Source organism: Bemisia tabaci, chromosome 10, assembly GCF_918797505.1.
Source record: "Bemisia tabaci chromosome 10, PGI_BMITA_v3".
NCBI classification, from domain to species: Eukaryota; Metazoa; Arthropoda; class Insecta; order Hemiptera; family Aleyrodidae; genus Bemisia; species Bemisia tabaci.
Genome location: NC_092802.1, coordinates 23331260 through 23351696, shown reverse-complemented (window position 1 = coordinate 23351696; position 20437 = coordinate 23331260). Strand labels below are relative to the sequence as shown.

General features: G+C 39.3%; 1 protein-coding gene across 11 annotated transcripts in view; it reads left to right on the top strand.

The window, feature by feature from the left end:
* The window catches only part of CASK (peripheral plasma membrane protein CASK), an 832536-nt gene that overhangs the window by 325739 nt on the left and 486360 nt on the right, over positions 1 to 20437 (top strand). For 7 of the 11 annotated variants that reach the window (XM_019058931.2, XM_019058932.2, XM_019058929.2 and 4 more), the window contains exons 5-7: positions 5 to 180; positions 6676 to 6747; positions 17805 to 17980. In XM_019058931.2, coding sequence (XP_018914476.1) covers positions 5 to 180; positions 6676 to 6747; positions 17805 to 17980 — 424 coding nt within the window. Of the gene's footprint in view, positions 1 to 4; positions 181 to 6675; positions 6748 to 13084; positions 13151 to 17804; positions 17981 to 20437 lie in introns of all 11 variants that reach the window. The other 4 variants (XM_072305061.1, XM_019058930.2, XM_072305059.1 and 1 more) reach the window with 2 other exon arrangements.

Here is a 20437-nt window from a genome sequence, read left to right as displayed (position 1 = left end):
GCAGTCACTACATGCGTCAGATCCTGGACGCCCTGCGGTACTGCCACGAGAACGACATCATCCACAGGGACATGAAACCGCACTGTGTTCTTCTCGCCAGCAAAGCCAACTCGGCCCCCGTCAAACTTGGCGGTTTCGGCGTCGCTGTTCAGCTCCAGCAGGGACAGCTCATGAACGGAGGTAACTATCACAATCCTCGCCATTTTAACCCCCCCCCCCCCCCCACTCTCATGGCCCCGATTTTCGTTTTCACCGTGGAAAATTTCTATCTGAATCAAGAGGAGCTTGCTCATCGCGCATGTTCCCACGCAAAGCAATTCTGCTGTGCCAAGGAAAAACGCCGTATGAACATTCGAGAGTTGCCAAATTTCCTTCGACACAATGTATATTTATGAGGAAAATTATGAATATTCTTCCTTAAAATTTTCAGGGACTTTAAATCAAAATATAAAGAATATTCTCTGAAAAATTGGAAGAAAAATATTCTTAAGTCTGCCAGAGAATTCATGTTTCATCAACTGTATGATTAGACCTGGAATGATCTTTTTTATTATCTCAGAAATTTGACTATTTGTTTCATTTTTTTGAATGTACTTTTACTATAGATTAAGCTCAGATATAAGAACAGGATCAATCTGACCTCCTCACAAAATTATTCAAATGAGATTTATAGATATTCCTCCACAATATTCCTCGCCATTTTAGCCTTAGAATTTTCAGGCACTTTAAATCAAAATACAAAGAATATTCTCTGAAAAATTTGAGGAAAAATATTCTCAAGTTTGCCAGGGAATTCATGTTTTATCGGAGACTATTTGGCAACGCTTGAAGGTTCATACGGCGTTTCTCCTTAACACGTCAGAATTGAACTCTTGCATGCCTCAGGGACATGCGATGTAAATGTCGAAGGTGAAACTTCCAAACCACTTTTCTCGATTTGCGACGTTGCAGACTTTTGAGAATTTGTTTTAGAGAAAACCAGTAGCACGATCGTGTTTCTCGCAAAATTTTACGTGAAATGAACTGATTCCGTAAAACACCGTGCCGTGGCATGAAAGAACTCAATTCATTGGTGGAAGTTCCTTCTGATTCAAATAGACATTCTTCTCATTGTTATGCACGTCGCACGGTGGTTCGAGTAAATGGGAGAGGTCGGACAAATTTGGAAACTTTAATAACTCCGTGGTTACAAAATTTTGAGGTCTCAAAAATGGTCCCATTGGTTTTCTCGTTAAATTTACGAAATGAATCACCCCTCAAAATTTAAAATTTGACAAAATAAACAGCTAAATTTGCAGTTTAAAAAAAAAAAAAAAAAAGGTGAAGGTTCGACCTCGCCCATTGATTCGGTCCATTGTGCGTCGTCGGTTGATACACTGACATAAAGTGAAGTGTGTTACTTGCGAGACCATGCCTAATACCAAGTTTTTCCGTCTTTGAGGCAAGTTATAATTTGACTACTTTTTTTGACTGGCTCATTTTGAGAACAACATATTTTCCATTAGTTTTCCTATGCAGATAAGAGTTTTTATGAATGAGTCGGGAATAGTAGCTCCCCACCTCATTTGCCACGGAGATTAAACCATGAATAACCCTTAGATGCCCAATACGATTTTTCTAAGCAAAGTCCCAAATCGAGTGTTATTGATCCGTACGTAAATACATTGGTTTTGAGAGTTTTTGAAGTCTTATCTATGTTACTTTGATGTTTTTGAAGGTAAAAAATCTTTTTTTTTTTTTTTTTTTTTTTTTTTTTTTTTAAAGAAAATTTCCATATGTTTGGTAACGTACTGATACTTTCTCATCTGCCATCTGTAACTACCCCGAAAGAGGTAGTCGGGTCTATTTGGCGCGGCTTGGAATTCCTGGGGGTAGACGTCAAATATAAAAATTCTCTGACACCACACAACTCCCGCCAAAATACTAATAATTATATGTGCCTCCTCCAGAGCGCTTGAGAGACATCTACACTTTTTTTCTATTCAAAATGATTATTGATTTGGACACATCATCGTATATTCTGAGCAAACTTAACCTTAACGTTTCTCGAATTTCAAAAATAAGAGACACATCAACGCGCATCGATGACGGCGCAGAGATGCGACCATTTGTGCTTGACGGATGTCCTTGTTGCATTTGCAAAATTGAAGGCGCGAGGCAATGCTCCGCAGGGTACGTGTTTTTAGCAATCGTCGGGTCAACTCGACACGGCTTGGGCAACTAAGGGTTAGTAGTGGTCTGAAAGTTCTGACAGCATATCTTTACCGAAGAGGTCTTTTGCAATGTTCAGGCTCCAGAATTTTTGCTTACGCTCCTTTTTAAGATAATGAGAAATACTGTGACTCTTTCCATTTAAGAAAGCAAAAAACCTTTTTCTTCTAATATTAGATTCCATGTATGTAGATTATAAAAAGGTCGGAAGGTTATAGGACATTTTGTCAACGATTTTTTGTCTGAGCACTTGTTTTTTCCAGTAGTTTAAGTCCACGCGTTTTTTCGGCAGGGGAGGTTTGGTCCACTTATCAACTATTGAGACCCGAAGTTAATTGGTCAACATGTAAATACAAACAACATTTGCTCACGAAGTTTTTGGATGAAATGTATAATGTCTTGGAAGAATGAGGGTTTGCTCGTTTTTTGTTTGTTTGGTTGGCCAAACGGAAACAAATATATAATTGAGACTTTTGGCGTCAATTCCATGAGGGAAAATTCACTATAACTCTCTACACCTTTTTGGTGCAACAGGACTTAATTATCTTTCAAGAACCTCATCTCCACCACACACCACACACATCTTCACATCTTCCTCTTACACCTGAACCGGATGAACCTTTTGATTTTCCTCAGCTAAAGGCTCTTAGATTTTTCCTGTGTACGATAACTTCGCGACGGTGCCGGCGTGCCGCGGCGCTTCAAACTACCATTTCGCCATGAAGGTGTTGCGCAGTAGGTATCATACAAGATTGAAGGCACCCCGACGTATCGTGATTGATGGCATCTTTCAATAGCACAAAGCCTCCTCGCAAATTAAATCGAGTGACGACGAAAAAAAGAGAGCTGTAGTCGAAAAACTTGCTAAGTCCTTGTATCTGAATCCAGTAATGTTTAGCATGGTTTTTGAACTTAATTAGAGGAAAAAGTGACTTGATTCAAGCAGAAATATGCTCAAATACACGGCCGAGATGATTTCCTTATACATCAGTAAAGAAAAAAATGCCTGTTTAGAGAAAAAAGGATGCTTAAATAAAGAGAAAAGTCAAGATCAAGCAGAAACTCGCTTTCATTCAGCTATTTTATCCTTGATTCAAAATAAAATCTTCTTGCCGGCGTACTCAATAGTGTTTCTGCCTAAATCAAGTCACATTTTTCTCTAATGAAATTCAAAAATTATGCTAAAAGTTATCAAATACGGATGCTAGGACTAAGTGAGTTTTTTAGATTACCGCTTTCTTTTTGTAACGTAGTATCTTGATTTATTTTGCAAGGAAAGCTCTGAACCCTTAAAGGAAGCTTGTCATTCTTGATACGTTGGAGCGCTTTCAATCTCGTATGATACTGTGCAGCACTTATGTCGCGAAATGGTTGGTTGAAACACCGTAGCACGCCGCGGAGCGGCGGGCGACCAGCGTGACACGCGCATAGGCGCCTACAAACCTAACAGGGATACTTCACGCATTGCGCAACGCGTGAAGTATCCCGTTAGGTTTGTAGGCGCCATTGCGCATCTCGCTCTGTGTATGTGTAAGGCTATAATATTTAAACTCGCGGAGTCAGCGTTTCTTAACTCATAATTTTGAAATGTTTGCATGTTCTGCGCGGATTATTCTCATTTAAATTGATGAACAAAAAAAAATGTAATATAGGAAAATATAACGTGTGTTTTGAAAATATTAAGGTGGTCCCGTGTCTAATTTAGTGATTTCCAAAGCTTTTTGATTTTTCCTCTTAACTTTGTGCTTTAACTGTGCTGCAGCGTGGTGTATTCGCAACCAAACGCTCATAATTGGACGTGTTTGACTGTAAAAGATCGATTTAAAAGTGGGATAAAACCAAAGGTTGCGTGCCTCTTGGTTTTTTCTCTCTTTTACATTTTTGTATGGTTCCTTTCAACACAAGTACGGCTCATTGAGATTAATATCGATGCCGTCGCTTGGAAAAGGTTTTACAAATATTTGCCACGTTTTAAAAATATAATATTTTTAAAATGAAGTAAGTTAGTTAGTTATTATAATTTTAAGACATTCAGCGTCTCAGGCTATTAAAGTAATACTATCATTTAAAAATGTATTTATATACGGTATATTTTAAATCGACAATTTTATAGATAGAAGTAAAACCAAATATTCACCAATGAAAATTTGAAAGTTGAATAAAAAGAAGAAAGTAACATTTCATTTAAAAAATGAGTTACCATAGCAACACCTTCTTCTCTCTCACTTTTCTAATTCGATAGTGGCAGTATGATTTTACTATGGACTGGAATATAACCTTTGGACCAGGTCACTGTTTCTTAGTTTAAGTGTGGACGTAAATTAAGGGACTAAACAAGTGCCCGGACAAAAAATCGTTGATGGAATGTCCTCAAACCTGGTCGGAACAATCCGATGTGGCACTGGTTGAATCAAGACCTGGTTTGATAAACTACATTCAAAAACTTCCTAACGCCATGTTCTCCAGCCATCATTAAGCAGCTTTGAGTGTTGTCTCGTGTCCCCCCCCCCCCCTCAAGCAGAGACCGAGGAACTAACGCCCGTAGAGAAAAACATTTTCTACTGCCGCACACTTTTTCAGCGGATAAATAGCAGGAAAATGCTTGGTTCTAAATATTTCTTGAGCTTTTGCCAAGTTTGTAACCAGACTTAAATTGAGTGTCCAGAAAAATCAACCGGAAGCCCAATTTATCTAAAGCCCTTCTTGAAAATACATTCTTTCTGGGTCTAATATATACTTATGAGCTAGTTTAGGAATCTTAAAACTTTTGCATTTTTAAAAAGTAGACAGTAAACTACGATATATACTGGATATTTTCTAGGGATATTAAACATAACCTCGAAAACAAGTGCAAAGTTACTTATTGTGAGCTATCACTCCATCGCCGAGAACGCCAAGATGACGTCTGAAAATATCTCTCTCGTAGCGACCGTGAGCTCGATCGTACATGTGTTTCCTCCACCGCAGACCGTGCTAAGGACGTCATATGAGCCTTCAGGCGTTGCCAAATTTCCTTCGACAAATCACGGATTTCCCGGAAAATTTGGGAATATTTCTCTCTCGATTATTCGGAGGATTTTGTTTGTAATTTCATCTAAAGAGTCGGAAAATTTCAAGAAAAAATATTTGTAACTTTCGTCCAAAGTAAATCTTTTCTGAGAAGAAATTTGGCAACATTTGAATGCTCATACGGCATTCCTCCTGAGTATGGCAGCATGGATTGCGTCACGCGCGATCGAGAGGGATGCTTTCGAATTCAATCTTGGCGTTTAAAGCAATCCAGGTTTTAATGAGAGCTCCAAATATGCAACTTTGAACTCGTTTCTTCGCGGGTCCATATTGTTAAATGAATCTGGAAAATTCCTGTTAACGAACTGCTGTCCCTACGCTTTTCAAAAATTAAAAAAAAAAAAAAAAAAACTACTGAACAAGCTCATAAAAACTTCAGTACGGACATGCCAAAATATGGAGCTATAGTGCCCATATAGAGAGTGTTCGGACGTGTGGAAATATGGAGCTTTTGGGGCCCAAAAGGGCAGCCAGCCCTCTGACACAAAAATTGTAACTGCCAATCTTCAAATTCCAATATCAAACCAAGATGTTTAAGGGTCATTCCATGCCAAATCAAACCAAAGTTTGACCCAACCTCTTCAGAATTTGATGAAATTCTGTATACTCACTCTACTCATTGAGCTGATTCCAAAAATTTGGTTTTTTAATGTTTTTGTCCATTAGTTGTAGTTTTATTGAGCTTTAAAGTTCGAGTAAAAGAACGGAGGTCCCCTTCAATTAATTGCCAGTATTTTCGGAGCCGCTTATTCGATCTGAACCGTTCTGGTACCGATTAAAAGCTCTTGAAATATGGTTTTTCCACGCATGTACACCAAAGAATTCAACTTTAAAATGTTTTTTAAGAAACATTGAAAGAATGTTCATTAGATGAGTGTTCTTCTGCGAAGTAAGTAAATTTATGCAAAAATTAAGTCAAATACGTATTTTCGAACGATGGGTTGTAAAAATGGTGATAATAAATCACTCTGGAAAGAGTTAATTTGAATTCACTAGGTTGACCACCCTTTTGGGCCCTAAAAGCTCCATGACCTAACCTCACAATTACCGACACGTCCGTACTTTCCCCATGTGCACCTCGACTGTTTTTGTCGGTTACCATTTTGGCAACACCAATCCTCGTCTATTTAATCATGCATTCAACATCGCGACATACGTACCAGATATGAACCACGTCCCTTTGAGACCCCCCTCCCTCCCCCCGCCCACCCCCGTCATTTCCGTCGGGTTCGCCGAGATTTTTCTCAAGTTTTCTCCCCCCCCCCCCTTCCCCGCAATCCCTCTTATTTTGATTTCACCCTCGTTTTGTTTTGTTTTGTTTCTTTTCTCTCATGTTTTCTTTTTTCTTTTTATTTACGCACGATGTTTCATTTTTTGATTTATGTTTTCAAATAGACAGCTACACGGCACGATCCCGTCAAAACCTCAGTCCTACGGGTAGACTGTATCTAAAGTCTAACGATGAGGGTAAGCCTCTTGGTTTTATCTTTTATTTTATTTTTTTCGCCTTTGTTCCACGTTTTTGTCCTCCGTCTCTTTATCCCTCCGATTTGACTTGTTTGCTCTCTAATTTTCTCGCGCTTTTCTTTCCACCGTCCTCGGTCGCTCCGAATTCACGGTCGTTAGAATCTTCCTTTTCTTATTTTCTCGACTCTTTCTTTCCGTGTTTTGATCGTGAATTTGTATTCGTTTCAGACATTGTGGTTTTTGGTTTTGTTGTTTTTCTTACTACTGTTCGTTTCTCCTTTCTCCCTGTGCGTAAAATCGAGGATGTCAATGCAGCGAGAGTATTTATTCACTGTAAAGAAAGTCTTTTGGATCTTAGATCCAGACTCTTGAAAAATTTGGCCAAGAAAATATTATTGATTCAATCAGATTTAAGCTCAAATCAAAAGGAAATCCGCTCAAATTATAAGAGGCTTGGTTCTTGATTTAAGCAAAAATCCGATTGAATCAAGAGTATTTTTTCTTGTCGATGTTTTTAAGAATCTGGACTCTAGATCCAATGTGTTTTTTTTCTAGTGCTAGAATGTGTGCCTCATCAGGAATGTGCCTTTTCCGATGCGCTCATTGTGATATTTTAGCAATTTTCCATACGAGATAACTCTTCATTTTGCTTTAGCTGAAGTTTGCAACAGGCCCATGTACGGATCAACCGTTGAACCGTTCTCCACAGTGCCACAGAGCCACCTTTTCCCCCTCATTCCCTTAGAATAAGCAACGAGACACACATGTGTCGCTGCAAACGATACAATATATGTGCATCGTTCTGAACTACCATCGCACCACTGCCCTCAAATATAGAAATAATACGGTGAGAAATGCCAAAATCCCGAGGAAGGAGACCCTTCGGTGCCAAGAAAAGCTCAAGCATCTCGACCCCCCCCCCCCCCCTCCTCCCCCCAGTGTCGTGGCGTGCTATGCGATATATCGATTGATCTGCCATTTAAACCTATGGAAAAGAATCGATTAACATGGTGTTCGCAACGAACACCTTAATAATCGATTCTTTACCGTAGCTTCAAATGGGGAAATATCGATAATCGATTATTCACGCCCGCCTCTGCCGCCCCCCGGGTGCATTAAGCAGGAGCAATAAGGCGCATTTGGAAGTCAATAAGGAGGAAATAAACTAAACGTCCGAGAGCTTTTTTCGTGATCAGGCGGAGGGTTCAAAATTACTGTTAGTTTGTCGTCCCGCTTTATCAACTGCCGAGCCGGGGAGACCCCAATCCTTACCTCCCGCCCCCTTATCCTCGGGCTCTTCCGCGGCCTTGGACCCCTCAAACGCCCTTCCCCCCTTCCCCGACCTCCGTCGCACAGTGGAGTTAATTATTGAGAAAGGTCGCCGATATGATGTGGAAGCGTTGAAGGCTCCTCTGCCGTGATAGCGAAGAGGGCAGTAAGTGCAAAAACAGGGTGTCTAGCATCAGGACAAACCGGGAAATATCAGGAATTTTGGCCGATCAGGAAAATAATAGGAAAATCGGACATTTTATCAGGAATCTTTCTTACGCGAATCTCCTCAGCGGAGAAGTCTTACTGCTTTTTGCCTACCGTGCCAGGAGTCGTCGCGCCTTCTTTGTTTCCAAAGAAAAATCAGGAAAATATCAGGAATTTCCAAAATGAAAAAATCAGGAATTTTTTATAAAATATCAGGAAAAATCAGGAAAATATCAGGATTTTTCAAAATTAAAAGTACTAGACACTCCGAAAAATGAAGTTTTGAGATAACGGGCTCAGAAGTTTCTGACCGGAAACTTTTATTCAAAGAAGCCTCCGTTCTTTGTCAAATTGCCATTAATCGTCTGAAAGACGTCTAGAAATCGTGCCGCTGACTAACTATCGTCTGATTTTATTTCAATTACACAAAAAGGGTATTTTTCACTTTCATGCTAGACTATTGTTAGGCAAGATAGCCGTAAGTGCTATCTTCTGCATGCTTTCGTGGTTGCTTTTTGGACACACAACAAACACCTTTTCAGGTTAGAATTTGCCAGAGGAGGGCGGCACTTCACTTGAAAGCACTCTTTTCATTGGCTTTCTGGAGGAATAACGTCACTTACTGCTGTCTTACCTGAAACTACGTCATTTTTTGCGCACATACGGCTTTCTCGAAAGTCTCATTTTCTTACAATTAGGATAAATTTTGCTGTTTTAGCTATTTCAGTGATTTCAACTAGTGAAATTTCAACAGTGACGTTACCTTCAGCAGTTATCGACGTAGAGAATGAAGTACCGACGCAACGCCACAAACCGACGTACGCGTTTCTGCAGCTTCACCATCGATATGCAATTAAAACGTCACCAAAAAATAATGCAAAAATAACGTCACCTACAACTGTTTTGTCAGAAACTACGTCATTTTTCGCGCATTTACGGATTTCTCATATGTCTCGTTTTCATACAATCGAGATGAATTCTGCTGTTTTAGCTGTTTCAGTGATTTCATCTAAAAGAGATCGGACGAATTTTGAATGAAACTCGATTTCGAACGTTTGACACTTACTCTGCCGTGCTAAGGAAAAACGCCGTATGAACCTTCAGGCTTTGCTTTTCCTTTGGTGAATCACCAATTTTATGGAAAACTTGTAAATATTTTTCCTCCAATTTTTCAGATAATTTTGTTCGCAATATCACCTAAAGTTCCTGAAAATTTCAAGGAAAAATATTCATAACTTTCTTCAAAAATAACTCTTTTCTGAGAGGAAATTTGGCAACTCTCGAATGTTCATACGGCGTTCTTCCTCAGCACGGCAGTACTGCTCTCTTCGCTCTTTCGGCTGCACTGTGCGCCGTTTCAATTAGGATTTGAATTGTTGAAACTTCGGAGCAAAGCTCGCGCAAATTCCAGCCCTGCTCTGTGACCCAAATCGTGCTCGGGTTTAAAGTCGCAGCCCCCCCCCCCCCCCCCCATCGCATCTCCTCCTTTCGATAACTTTGCGTTCCCTCTTTAAACATTTTTTAAGCGTCGGTCTCAGATAGTTAGACAGATTGATTCGCGATTTTCCGAACTTGAAACTTGGACGCAGTTTTTTTTTTCGCTTTCTTCTCGAGGAATTCTTAAACTTTCCAACTCGCGCCGAGAGAAAAGTCCAGGTGGATTGGAAAGGACGTCTATTCAACGTTTCTCATCGTGGAATTCGTTTTGAGCGAGCTGAATTCCTCTTCGGATAAAGTAGATTGAAACCCTTGTGTACATAATGGAACGCTTTATTGGATGAGTTATGGATTTTATGGATTATTCATGGCATAGAAAAAAGGAGGTATCCGTCAGTGGCGTGGCGTGCTTTGCGATATATCGATTGATCTGTCATTTAAACCTATTGAAAAAGATCGATATACAGGGTGTTCGCAACGAACACCTTAATAATCGATTTTTCAGCATATCTTCAAATGGAGAAATATCGATAATCGATCATTCACGCCACGCCACTGGTATCCGTATTTCGGGCATCTTGGAAAGAGATAGACGACATAAATTGAGTGCATATACACTATACAGGGTGATTTAAGGTTAAACGGTCAGACTGCAATAGCGTGATCTATGGGTCAAAATAAGACTTTTTTGTTGTGTAAAGTTTTTTTTTTTTTTTTTCCGAAAGTGCCTCCAGTCGGAGCTACGCCCCCCCCCCCCCAAAAAAAAAAAAAACAAAATTCGGGAAGTAAATCAATTTTCCTGAATTTTGGCAACGGTTGCGAAGCAAATCTCATGAAAATGTGTACTTTCCTGTACTTTTATGCCCTGAATCCATGATAATCTTAAGAAAATCGAAATCTCAATTTAAAGAGGGGGTTTGGGGGTGTTCCGGCTCCTGCCGTCCGACCGTTTAACCCTGGATCACCCTGTATATCTCTCATCGATTTCCTTGAAAATGGTCTCGTTCATGGAGCAAAATATTCTTCCAAAAATGTCAATCATATTTTGATCTCAATCACGGTTTGCAGCCGACTTTTGGAATGTTCATAAATCGCTTTGCCTTAACCCCTTCAGTTACTCCGGCTAGGCTCATTCATGGAGCGAATTGCGAGGCTGCGGCAGCAGCACGAAGGGGTTTTTCGAGACCGGGGGGGGGGGGGGGGGGGGCTCGAAGGGGCACGAGACCCGAGTGACATGAACATTGTATAAAATTAGCCGGCTGGCAGATGGGAGGGGGGGTTCGCAAGACAGCGAGCCGCCCCCCCCCCCCCCCCTCGTGATAGCAGAGATTTTAATCCGCGGATTATATTACCTGGCTGTTTACTTTAAGTCTCGTCGTAAACCAATAGCCCCCCTCCCTCCCCCCGGGAGTGTCAGGCGCAGCGGGACTTATTATGAAGCCGAAATGGGCTCCCCGGGCGGGGGGGGGGGGGAGACTTGCCAACCCTTTGTTGTCGTGCGGTGCATAAATTTTGTTTTTTCGCTTATTTATGAATTGATTTCTTTATTTTAATTGCGAGTTTGTCGGTTTGTAGAGTTGCGTCGTACTTCATTCTCAACGTCGAACTCATGAAAATATGAGAGATCGCCTTAAAATTGGCATGAAGACTCCTTGACGTGTGGCTGTAGGTATCGTGAAATTTTATAGCCGCGGAAAAGTTGGACGAAATCTGATTTTCCCGGAAAAAGCTTTAGACTGGAGCTGTTTAAAGTAGAAACGAAATGGCGCTCTCAGACATGAAGACAAGTTTTCCCTCATAAAATTGGGACGTCGGCGAAAAAAATATATTGCCCTTGGGAATGGTTTACAGTGAGCCCGACAGACGTAGCTAGGATTTCTAGAGTCGGCCGCCAATGGAGAAATTAAAATTTTTTTTTTTGCTCGGTTTCGACGGCTCTCCCGGAAAAGACTCGCGTTATTTCACGCAACGATCAAAAGTAATTTATATTGAGCATACACTGCCGTGCTAAGGAAAAACTCTGAATGAACATTCGGGTGTTGCCAAAATTCTTTTGGTAAAACATTAATTTCGAGGAAAGCTACGTATATTTTTCCGTGACATTTTCAGAAACTTTAGGTAAACTTTCGAACAAAATTATATGAACAATTGGAAGAAAAGTATCCACAAATTTCTCCGAAAATTCGTGATTTACCAAAGGAAATTTGGCAACGCCTGATGGTCTATACGACGTTTTTCCTCAGCACGACGGCTCAGGAGAATGTGAATAATACCAACTAAAGAGCCGGAATTTCTTTCCGAGACAAATTCGCCTTCATTTGATGAATTAGGCAAAAACATCTCCCATGAGTCGAAATAGTTGCCTACGCAGCTTTTGGAAGGAGAACGACCCGAGGAAGACACGAATAAGAACTCGCATGACGGTGGTGAACATTTAAAAACACTTTCAGTTTTCTGGATGGCTGATTTTCCGACGTATTTTCCTTTTTTCTGAGAGGAACAAATCAAAATGTATTCTTGAAATTTTTGCTGCTTTTTTTACTTCACAAGGAGTATTTTTAAAACAAGTAATAGAATTGATCCGTATCTCGTCGAAATGATAAAATAAGCGCGTGAATTTTGAAACGTTCGAATTCATTTACCCTGAAAAAAGTTACGGACTGTAAAGACATACCTAATATCGTCCGTTCTGGGCTCAGAGACCAAAAGTTCCGAGTGCTGGAGCCGTAACTTTAATTGCTCCGGAAGCTACGCCCGGAACTTGCGGACTCTGAGCCCGGAACGCGGACGGTATGTCTATACTATAGCCCGTAACTACGGCTTCCACGGCCGGAGTTTGTTTTCAGAGTACGCATCCTTGGCTCCCCTTACGCTAACTTCCATTCGATTTGTGTTAAAATTTGTGTTGCTAATATCTTGTTAAGGAGTTGATTCCTGGACTTTCTATTGTGGAAATCGTATTTGACGTAAGATTTTGAACTGAAGAGAACATATATTGCTTTTTGCAGGGTTGCCACAGTCAGGGAAAACCGGGAGGGAATGTCAGGGAATTTTGAAAAGTCAGGGAAGATGACGAAAATGCCAGGGAAAATTTGTTAAATCACCTTCATTTGCTTTCTAGAATGGGTTTAAGATTTCGAACAAGAAATTTTGCCTGAAAACTATTTTCAATTTTGCCTTCTTAACCATCCGTCACATCTTCAATTTTCAGGGATTTTCACCAAATATGTGTCAGGGAAATCAGGGAAATGTCAGGGAATTTCATTTTCTAAATTTTGTGGCAACCCTGAACCGAGTACAGCTCTTTTCTAGTAGCCCATCGAAGGTTTTGAGGCTGCGTCGTGCAAAGTTTGTTTCTGTTTCCTTCATTTTTCTCTCTTGTATTCTTTAACTTCTTTTCCTCTTTTTCTTTTTCTGTGTCTAGCCCTCCACTCTGTCTCTTACGAACATCTTCCTGAGTTGGAGAAGATCGAAGCCGCTGAAAACACTGGTATCTAACTGAAAAAGAAAAAAAAACCCTTCTCTCCCTTTTTTCTGTCCCTCTGTCACCTTCGTATGTGTGCGTGTATGTAGAGTAGTGCGTTTAAGTAGTCCGCGTCTGCGTTAGTGCTGTACTTGACTTTAATTTTGGAATTTTCAATCTGGAAAAGAAGATTCAGTAGGTTCAATGTCATCAACTCAACTATCTTCACTCGCTCTTAAAACTGAAATACACCCGCTAGTCGTGCTTCCTTTTCTTAGACCATGGAATGCAGTGGCGAGGCGTGAATGATCGATTATCGATTTTTCCCCATTTGAAGCTATGGTAAAGAATCGATTATTAAGGTGTTCGTTTTGAACACCCCGTTCATCGATCCTTTGTCATAAGCTTAAGTGGCAGATAAATCGATATATCGCAAAGCACGTCACGCCACTGATGGAAAGAAATACTTCTCCTTGATTTCTTTCAACTTATTCTAAACATTTCGGTAGTGGCTTTTAAAGCATGATGCAATAGTTTAGAGCTCATAGAGCATTTGTAGATTTGACTAGATTAGATTTTTGTTGAAAATAACGCTCGTGAAACCTCATCACTCTTTTAATGTTAGACGTAGAATAATATTAAGGATGAGAATCGGAGAGTTTTATCGCTTTAGCAAAAATTTGTCACCTCAAACAAAGTTAGAAATCACTTGGTTTTAATTTCTTTTTTAACAGATAGGCTCGTAAGCTCTTTGTGGATTTACAATTTGGATTACATTTTGCATCAAGGAACCACTTTTTCTGGCCCATTTTAGAAACAACATATATGCCATTGGTTTCCCTGTGCAGATATGTGCTTTTATGGGAGACCCAGAGATAGTGGTTCCCTATTGCAAAATGTAATCCATTTAACGTTCGTCTACTCCAATTATATGGATTTCATTTTGCAAAAAGGAACCAGGAGCATTACAATATTGCTAAGATTGTGCAGTTCCTTTTTTCTTGGAAGGAATACCGGATTATCTCTAAACAGTTTCTATTTAACTCGCTAAAAACTGCAAATTTAGGACAAAAATGGGCCTGTTGCAAACTTTTGCTAGAGCAAAAATAAGAGTTGTTTCTTGTAGATAATGCCTCAAAAATCACGATGAGCGCATCGGCAAAGTCTGAAATGCACTCATAACTTCACAATCTGCGTAAGAAATTTGCGTTTTTTTAAGCTTCCCGCTTCAAAAACGATACTACGGCACAGGTGAATATTTTGTTAGAGGAGTCGCTCCATCGTCGGCGATATTCATCATGGCCGACGCTTGCACGCAGTTCCGCGCGTAATTCAAGGAGAGTTCAAGGTCAATCAATTCGGGCGTGGAAAATATGAACGTTAACACACCGATTGTTATCTGCTCTAATCCAGTTCAGGTGTTATCTCGTCCCATCAAACGTGTTTTGGCGGATTGGCGTCGGCTATGATGATTATTGCCGACGATGGAACGACTCCTCTTACAAAATGTTCACCTGTGCCGTAGTATCGTTTTTGAAGCGGGAAGCTCAAAAAACCGCAAATTTCTTACGCAGATTGTGAAGTTATGAGTGCATTTCAGAGTTTGCCGATGCGCTCATCGTGATTTTTGAGGCATTATCTATAAGAAACAACTCTTAGTTTTGCTCTAGCAAAAGTTTGCAACAGGCCCATTACAATGTGAATTTCATAATTTTTCAGGATATTAATCGTCATATTGCAATGGGTGAAGTTGCACAATCTTAACAATATTGCAATGCTCCTGGTTCTTTTTTGCAAAATACAATCCATATGTTGGAAGTACTAGTCTTAACTTAACTGTTTTTATTGTTTTTTTTTTGTTTTTTTTTGTTTTGTTTTTTTTTTTTTGTCGTGATATGTTCATTCTTTGTCAAGAAAATGTGTCTGTAAATGACCTACAGTCTGTCATCCTAATAGTTATCAATATAAAATTATCATAGTTGTATAAATTACACCAGAGTCTTAATAGTGGTGAAACTAAGTGCACGAAAGAAAATTAATCCGCGTTTAGCAGGAAGGAACCAAGCTTCATCCGCTAATGCAAAATTTGACTGGGCTATATCATCTTTTACAGGAGAAATTTTGTGCGGATTCCTTTGAAATTTCTAAGACATTTGCTTCGTACTAAGAAAATTAACTGAAATTGAAACGAAAATCCGCACAACACTTTTCATGTAAAATCGTACATTGCCCAATTAAATTTGGCAATAGCTGATGTGGCTTGGTTCCTCTCTGCTTGACGCGGTCCAGTTGACAGTCTTCAAAATCAGCGGCTGACAAAAAATGCGCCAGCCAGCACGCGGTAATGACAATAATTAGCGTGGTAGATGACTTATTAAATCCGGTCCAAAAACTACCATGGTAGTTGCTTAAAAAATCTGACAACTACCGTGATAGTTGCTGTAATCACCCAGGTAGTTGTGTCAATGTGTCATTCACGGATGCTGGCGCATTTTCACCATTCACTGGGTGTGGAAATTAACTTTAACCGAAAAGTTAATTAACATAATTGAATTGAATTTAGACAGTGAGCGTTGAACAGCATTGTAAATCAAGTAGTAGTGGCGCTTGTTCTCAAAATTCATGAAATTAAAATTAAATTGGAAGGATTTGTCCCTTGATCGTCTTCATCTCTCCACAATTAAAATGTAGTATTTTGATCTAAGTGACTTCCGCAGGCTAGTGTCTCCTTTAGCTTCCCTTGCGTATAACTCTTTTCGCTTTTTAAAGATTTTGTGGGTGTTTACTTTCTCTTGCTAACTTGATGTCATGTCTAGTCTCATGTGAATTATTTTAAATATGTTGTGTTTATCGTCCTAGATCATCTTTGTTGCTTCGATATCCTTCAAATATCTGTTTTAATCTTGTTCATCTGTTCCTGCCACGTGTATTCCGCCGTGCTAAGGAAAAACATTATATGAGCCTCTAGGTGCTGCCATATCTTCCTCAATAAAAAATAAATTTACTTTGAAAATGGTGAATATTTTTCCTCAGAATTTTTTAGACAATTTTGCTCGCAATTTAATCTTAGAGATGTGAAAATTTCAAGGAAAAATATTCATAACTTTCCTCAAAAATAATAATTTTTTTCGGTGGAAATTTGGCAACTCTCGAACGTTCATACGACGTTTTTCCTTTGCACGGCATATTTCACTAGATCATTATCGACGGCTAATTCGAAAAACGCGTATGTTAGCTTGAAATGTTGTAAGCTTCCAATCATTTTTATTTTAAATGAGAATTAATTAACAACAGTTTCTACTGCAAGTTTCTGTGAATTTCCCTTATTCACTCTAATAAAATCACGCAAATTGAAAAGTTCTCCGGAGAGAAAATGAAACATTTTTAGAGATTTTTAAATGTTGTGATGGATGGATGCATTTTTTCGCATTTAGTCATCGATATTCTCCAAAAAAAAAAAAAAAACAAAAAAAAAACTGAAGTGTAAGTTCACGGTCGTTAGACAAAAGGAAACCTTCAATCAAACATTTCATTATGTATTTTGCTATCTACTTAAAGATGGATTTTACTGATATGATGATGATGAAATCAACTATATTAAAAAGACACACTTTTTCTGAGTTTTGAGTTTTCTGAGTTTTCATGACAATTTTTGATCGTATTTATTTATAAAGAGAAAACTATTTAATTCTCGTATGTAATTTGTCAAAGATAAGAGGGGTCAATTCTTTGACAAGAATGTCTCATTACAATGCTACATAAATTTTCCATGAAAAGGGACCTCATCTTCCGGGAGAACATTTTCCTGAACACTTTGCAAATGCATGGAGGAAGATAATAATCTTAAAAGGCGCAAGTTTTCCCCTAAAATTTCAAAAATTGAAGGAGATAGATATTAGACCCGAAGTTCTAAGACAGAGACTCTTAGGTCGAAGAAAAACGTGTTCTTATCGTTCGCAAAAAGTTGCGGAAAATTTTCTCTCAGAAGATCAGGTACCTTTCCTTAAATTTGGTCACCAAAGTGACACTCTCTTTAGAAAATAAATGATTCTAGGAAATATAAACCCCTCATGATCTAAATGGACATCTTTTGCAAATAGGAACTATTATTTCTAGCTAAGTTAAGAAACAGCTTATGTATGATTAGTTCCCCTTTGCACATAAGTGTTTTTACGGATTATCCAGAAATTGCAGTTCCTAATTGCAAAATGCAGTCCAAGTATGAAATGTTTATAGATTTTTACAGATTTCTATCAAGGTTTTAGGTTTCTCAAAGCACTATTCTGCCGTGCTAAGGAAGAAGGACAATAACGTATGAACATTCGAGAGTTGCCAAATTTCCCTTGATAAAACGTGTATTTTTGACGCAATTGAAGTATATTTTTCCTTGAAATTTTCAGACAGTTTTGATTAAATTGCGTAAAAAATCGTCTGAATTTTGGGGGAAACATTAACAATTTTCCTGGTAGATTCGGTTTTTATCGAAGGAAATTCGGCAACGTCTAAAGGCTCATACGACGTTCTTCCTTAGTACGGCAGTATTTGTACTTATTTGTATTCATTTTGTTTGATACAGACTTTTCTGATAACTTGCCTTTTAGAAGCCTTATCAGTGCATATTTGTATTCATTTTATTTGATACAGACTTTTCTAATCTCTTTCTATTTATTTCTGATGACAGGAGCTATTGGTACTCCACATTTCATGGCACCAGAGGTTGCGGAAAGGAGAGAGTATGGCAAACCCGTAGATATTTGGTCGGCAGGCGTGTTATTGCACATTCTTCTATCTGGCACTTTACCATTCTTGGGATCAAGACATCGGCTGCAGCACACAATTTTAAAGGGGAAAATAAATGTAATGAAGGAAGCTTTTACTATGATAACTGTTACAGTATCGTTCTATGAATTTCAGTAGAAATTTTCCTAAACGTGAAATAACAAACAAGTTATTTTTGGGATTTTTATCCCTGGTAAAAATTGGCAGTAGAGTCTGTGTTCCAAAATACCATAGACCTACAGTCGGCTGTAAGATTTCCAATAGCTTTTATAGCCGGCTACACAATTTCTTATAGCCTTTTATAATCGATGGCGAAAAAGCAACAGCCAGGCGATAAAGTGTAAAGCCCGACGATAGGAACTATAGCCCGGCTGCATAATTTTTTATCGCTTCGTATAGCATGGCCATACGATTTTCTCCGCACTCTACAGCCAGCTATATGATTTTCTGTAGCCTCCTTTAGCCGGCTATAAGGATTCCAATGGTATTGTGAAACGCAGCTCTTATCGCCAATTTTTACCAGGGATATCCTTTCGAGAGGCTGAAAAGTTCTGATTTTCGTGTAACTTCAATTCCTATACTGCTGTGCTAAGGAAGAACGGCGTATGAACATGCGAGAGTTGCCAAATTTCCCTTGATAAAGGGGTGTTTTTGACGAAATTCATTCATATTTTTCCCTAAAGTTTTCAGATATTTTAGATTAAAGTGCGTACAAAATTGTCTGAAAATTTCGGAAAAAAATATTCACAATTTTCTCTGGAAATTCGGTTTTTATCGGAGGAAATTTGGTAACGTCTGAAGGCTCATACGGCGTTCTTCCTTAGCACGGCACTATAGGTACCCTAGTCTACCGGGCTGAGAATAAACGCCGTATGAACATTCGAATGTTGCTATATTTTCAACAGTAATATATTTATTTTTGAGGAAACTTGTGAGTATGTTTCATTGAAATTTTCAGATAATTTAGATGAAATTATAAATGAAATTTGGTGACAAATTGGAAGAAAAATGTTCACAGGTTTTCCAAGAAACTCGTATTTTATTGAAGGAAATTTGGCAACGCCCCAATGTTCTTACAGCGTTTTTCCTTAGCACGGCAGTATTGCAAACGGCGTTCAGTAAAACCTTTTCAGCAAGTCAAGTCTTTTCAGCTCCCCTTGCAACTTGAACCATGCAAATCGTCTGATTGTCACAACCAAAGATTCGGATAACTTAGGATGTACCTGACAAATCTGCACTTTTAAAAATTTGATTCATGCATTTAAAACCGAATTTAATGTACCTATTTATTATTATTTTTTTTTGTTTTTGGCGCAAGGTAGCCTGCCAAAAATCAGGGCCGGATTTACCTACTTGCCGCCTATGGGCCGCCTGTATTTTGCCGCCCCCGTCTCATTCGTTTTGAAACATCAATAAAAACCGTCAAGTGAACGTGCCGGAGGGTGAGGGATGCATAAGACGCGTTTACTCGTGTTGGATACATTTTTTGCGGAAGCCCTGTCAACTCTACTAGCAAAAATTCACGGAACTTGGCGCGAAAGTTAAGTTCCGTAGACCTGTCTCTGCGTGGACAATGCCTTCCATTAATAAGAAATGAACGAAAAAATTATGAAAGAACAATAATAAATGTTGTTCAATACTTTTAACTTCCACCGCCGCGCCGTGCTGTCGCACTTTGTTTGGCGCAATGCGTGAAGTATTCCTATACTCTTGTAGGCGCTATGCCTTTCACGCCGACCGCTGCTGAACGCACTGTGTTTGACGCAATGTGCGTGAAGTATTCATGCAGTCTTGTAGGCGCTATGCGTCACATGGCGACCGCAATGACCGCACTGTGTTTGACGCAATGCGTGAAGTATTCGTGCAGTCTTGTAGGCGCTAATATATGCAAAATGCCAACCGCCGCGCCGAGGGCCTCTCCTTTTCATCTCAAGTCCTCGTCATCATTGCTCTCTGCGCCGCGCCGCTCCAGGCCAAATTGCGTGTTTGGTTTCTCTCTCAACTAGACTTATGAAAGGGCAGCCAACCTTCTGACACAAAAATGTCACTGACAAAATTCAGATTCCAATGTCAGACCAAAACGGCCAAGAATGTTCATAAATGAGCGTTCTGGCCAAATTGCGTATTTGGTTTCTCTCATAACTCGACTAATTAAAGGTGCTGTCTTTTGTATCACCGCAAAACGACAAAATTAGAAATTACGATACTCACAGGAAATGCAAGATTTTGTCGCCTTTTTCCGTTTGCAATTTTATTTTAATACCTACATCTAAAAAAAATTGCAAAATTTGCCGCCCCCTAAATTTGCCACCATGCGGCCCATGTGGCCACCCCCTTAATCCGGCCCTGCCAAAAATGAGCAATAACTTTCTACGGCACTATGTGCCACTTCCGTTGTGCTGTAACGAACTCAATATTTGGAATTAAATTAAACCATTTTTTTCATTATGTAAAGTACTTTTTTTACTTTTAAGCGTTGAGTCCTCCTAGTTCCAGGCAAGTTGGATTGTGAGAAATTAATGCGAAAATTCCACT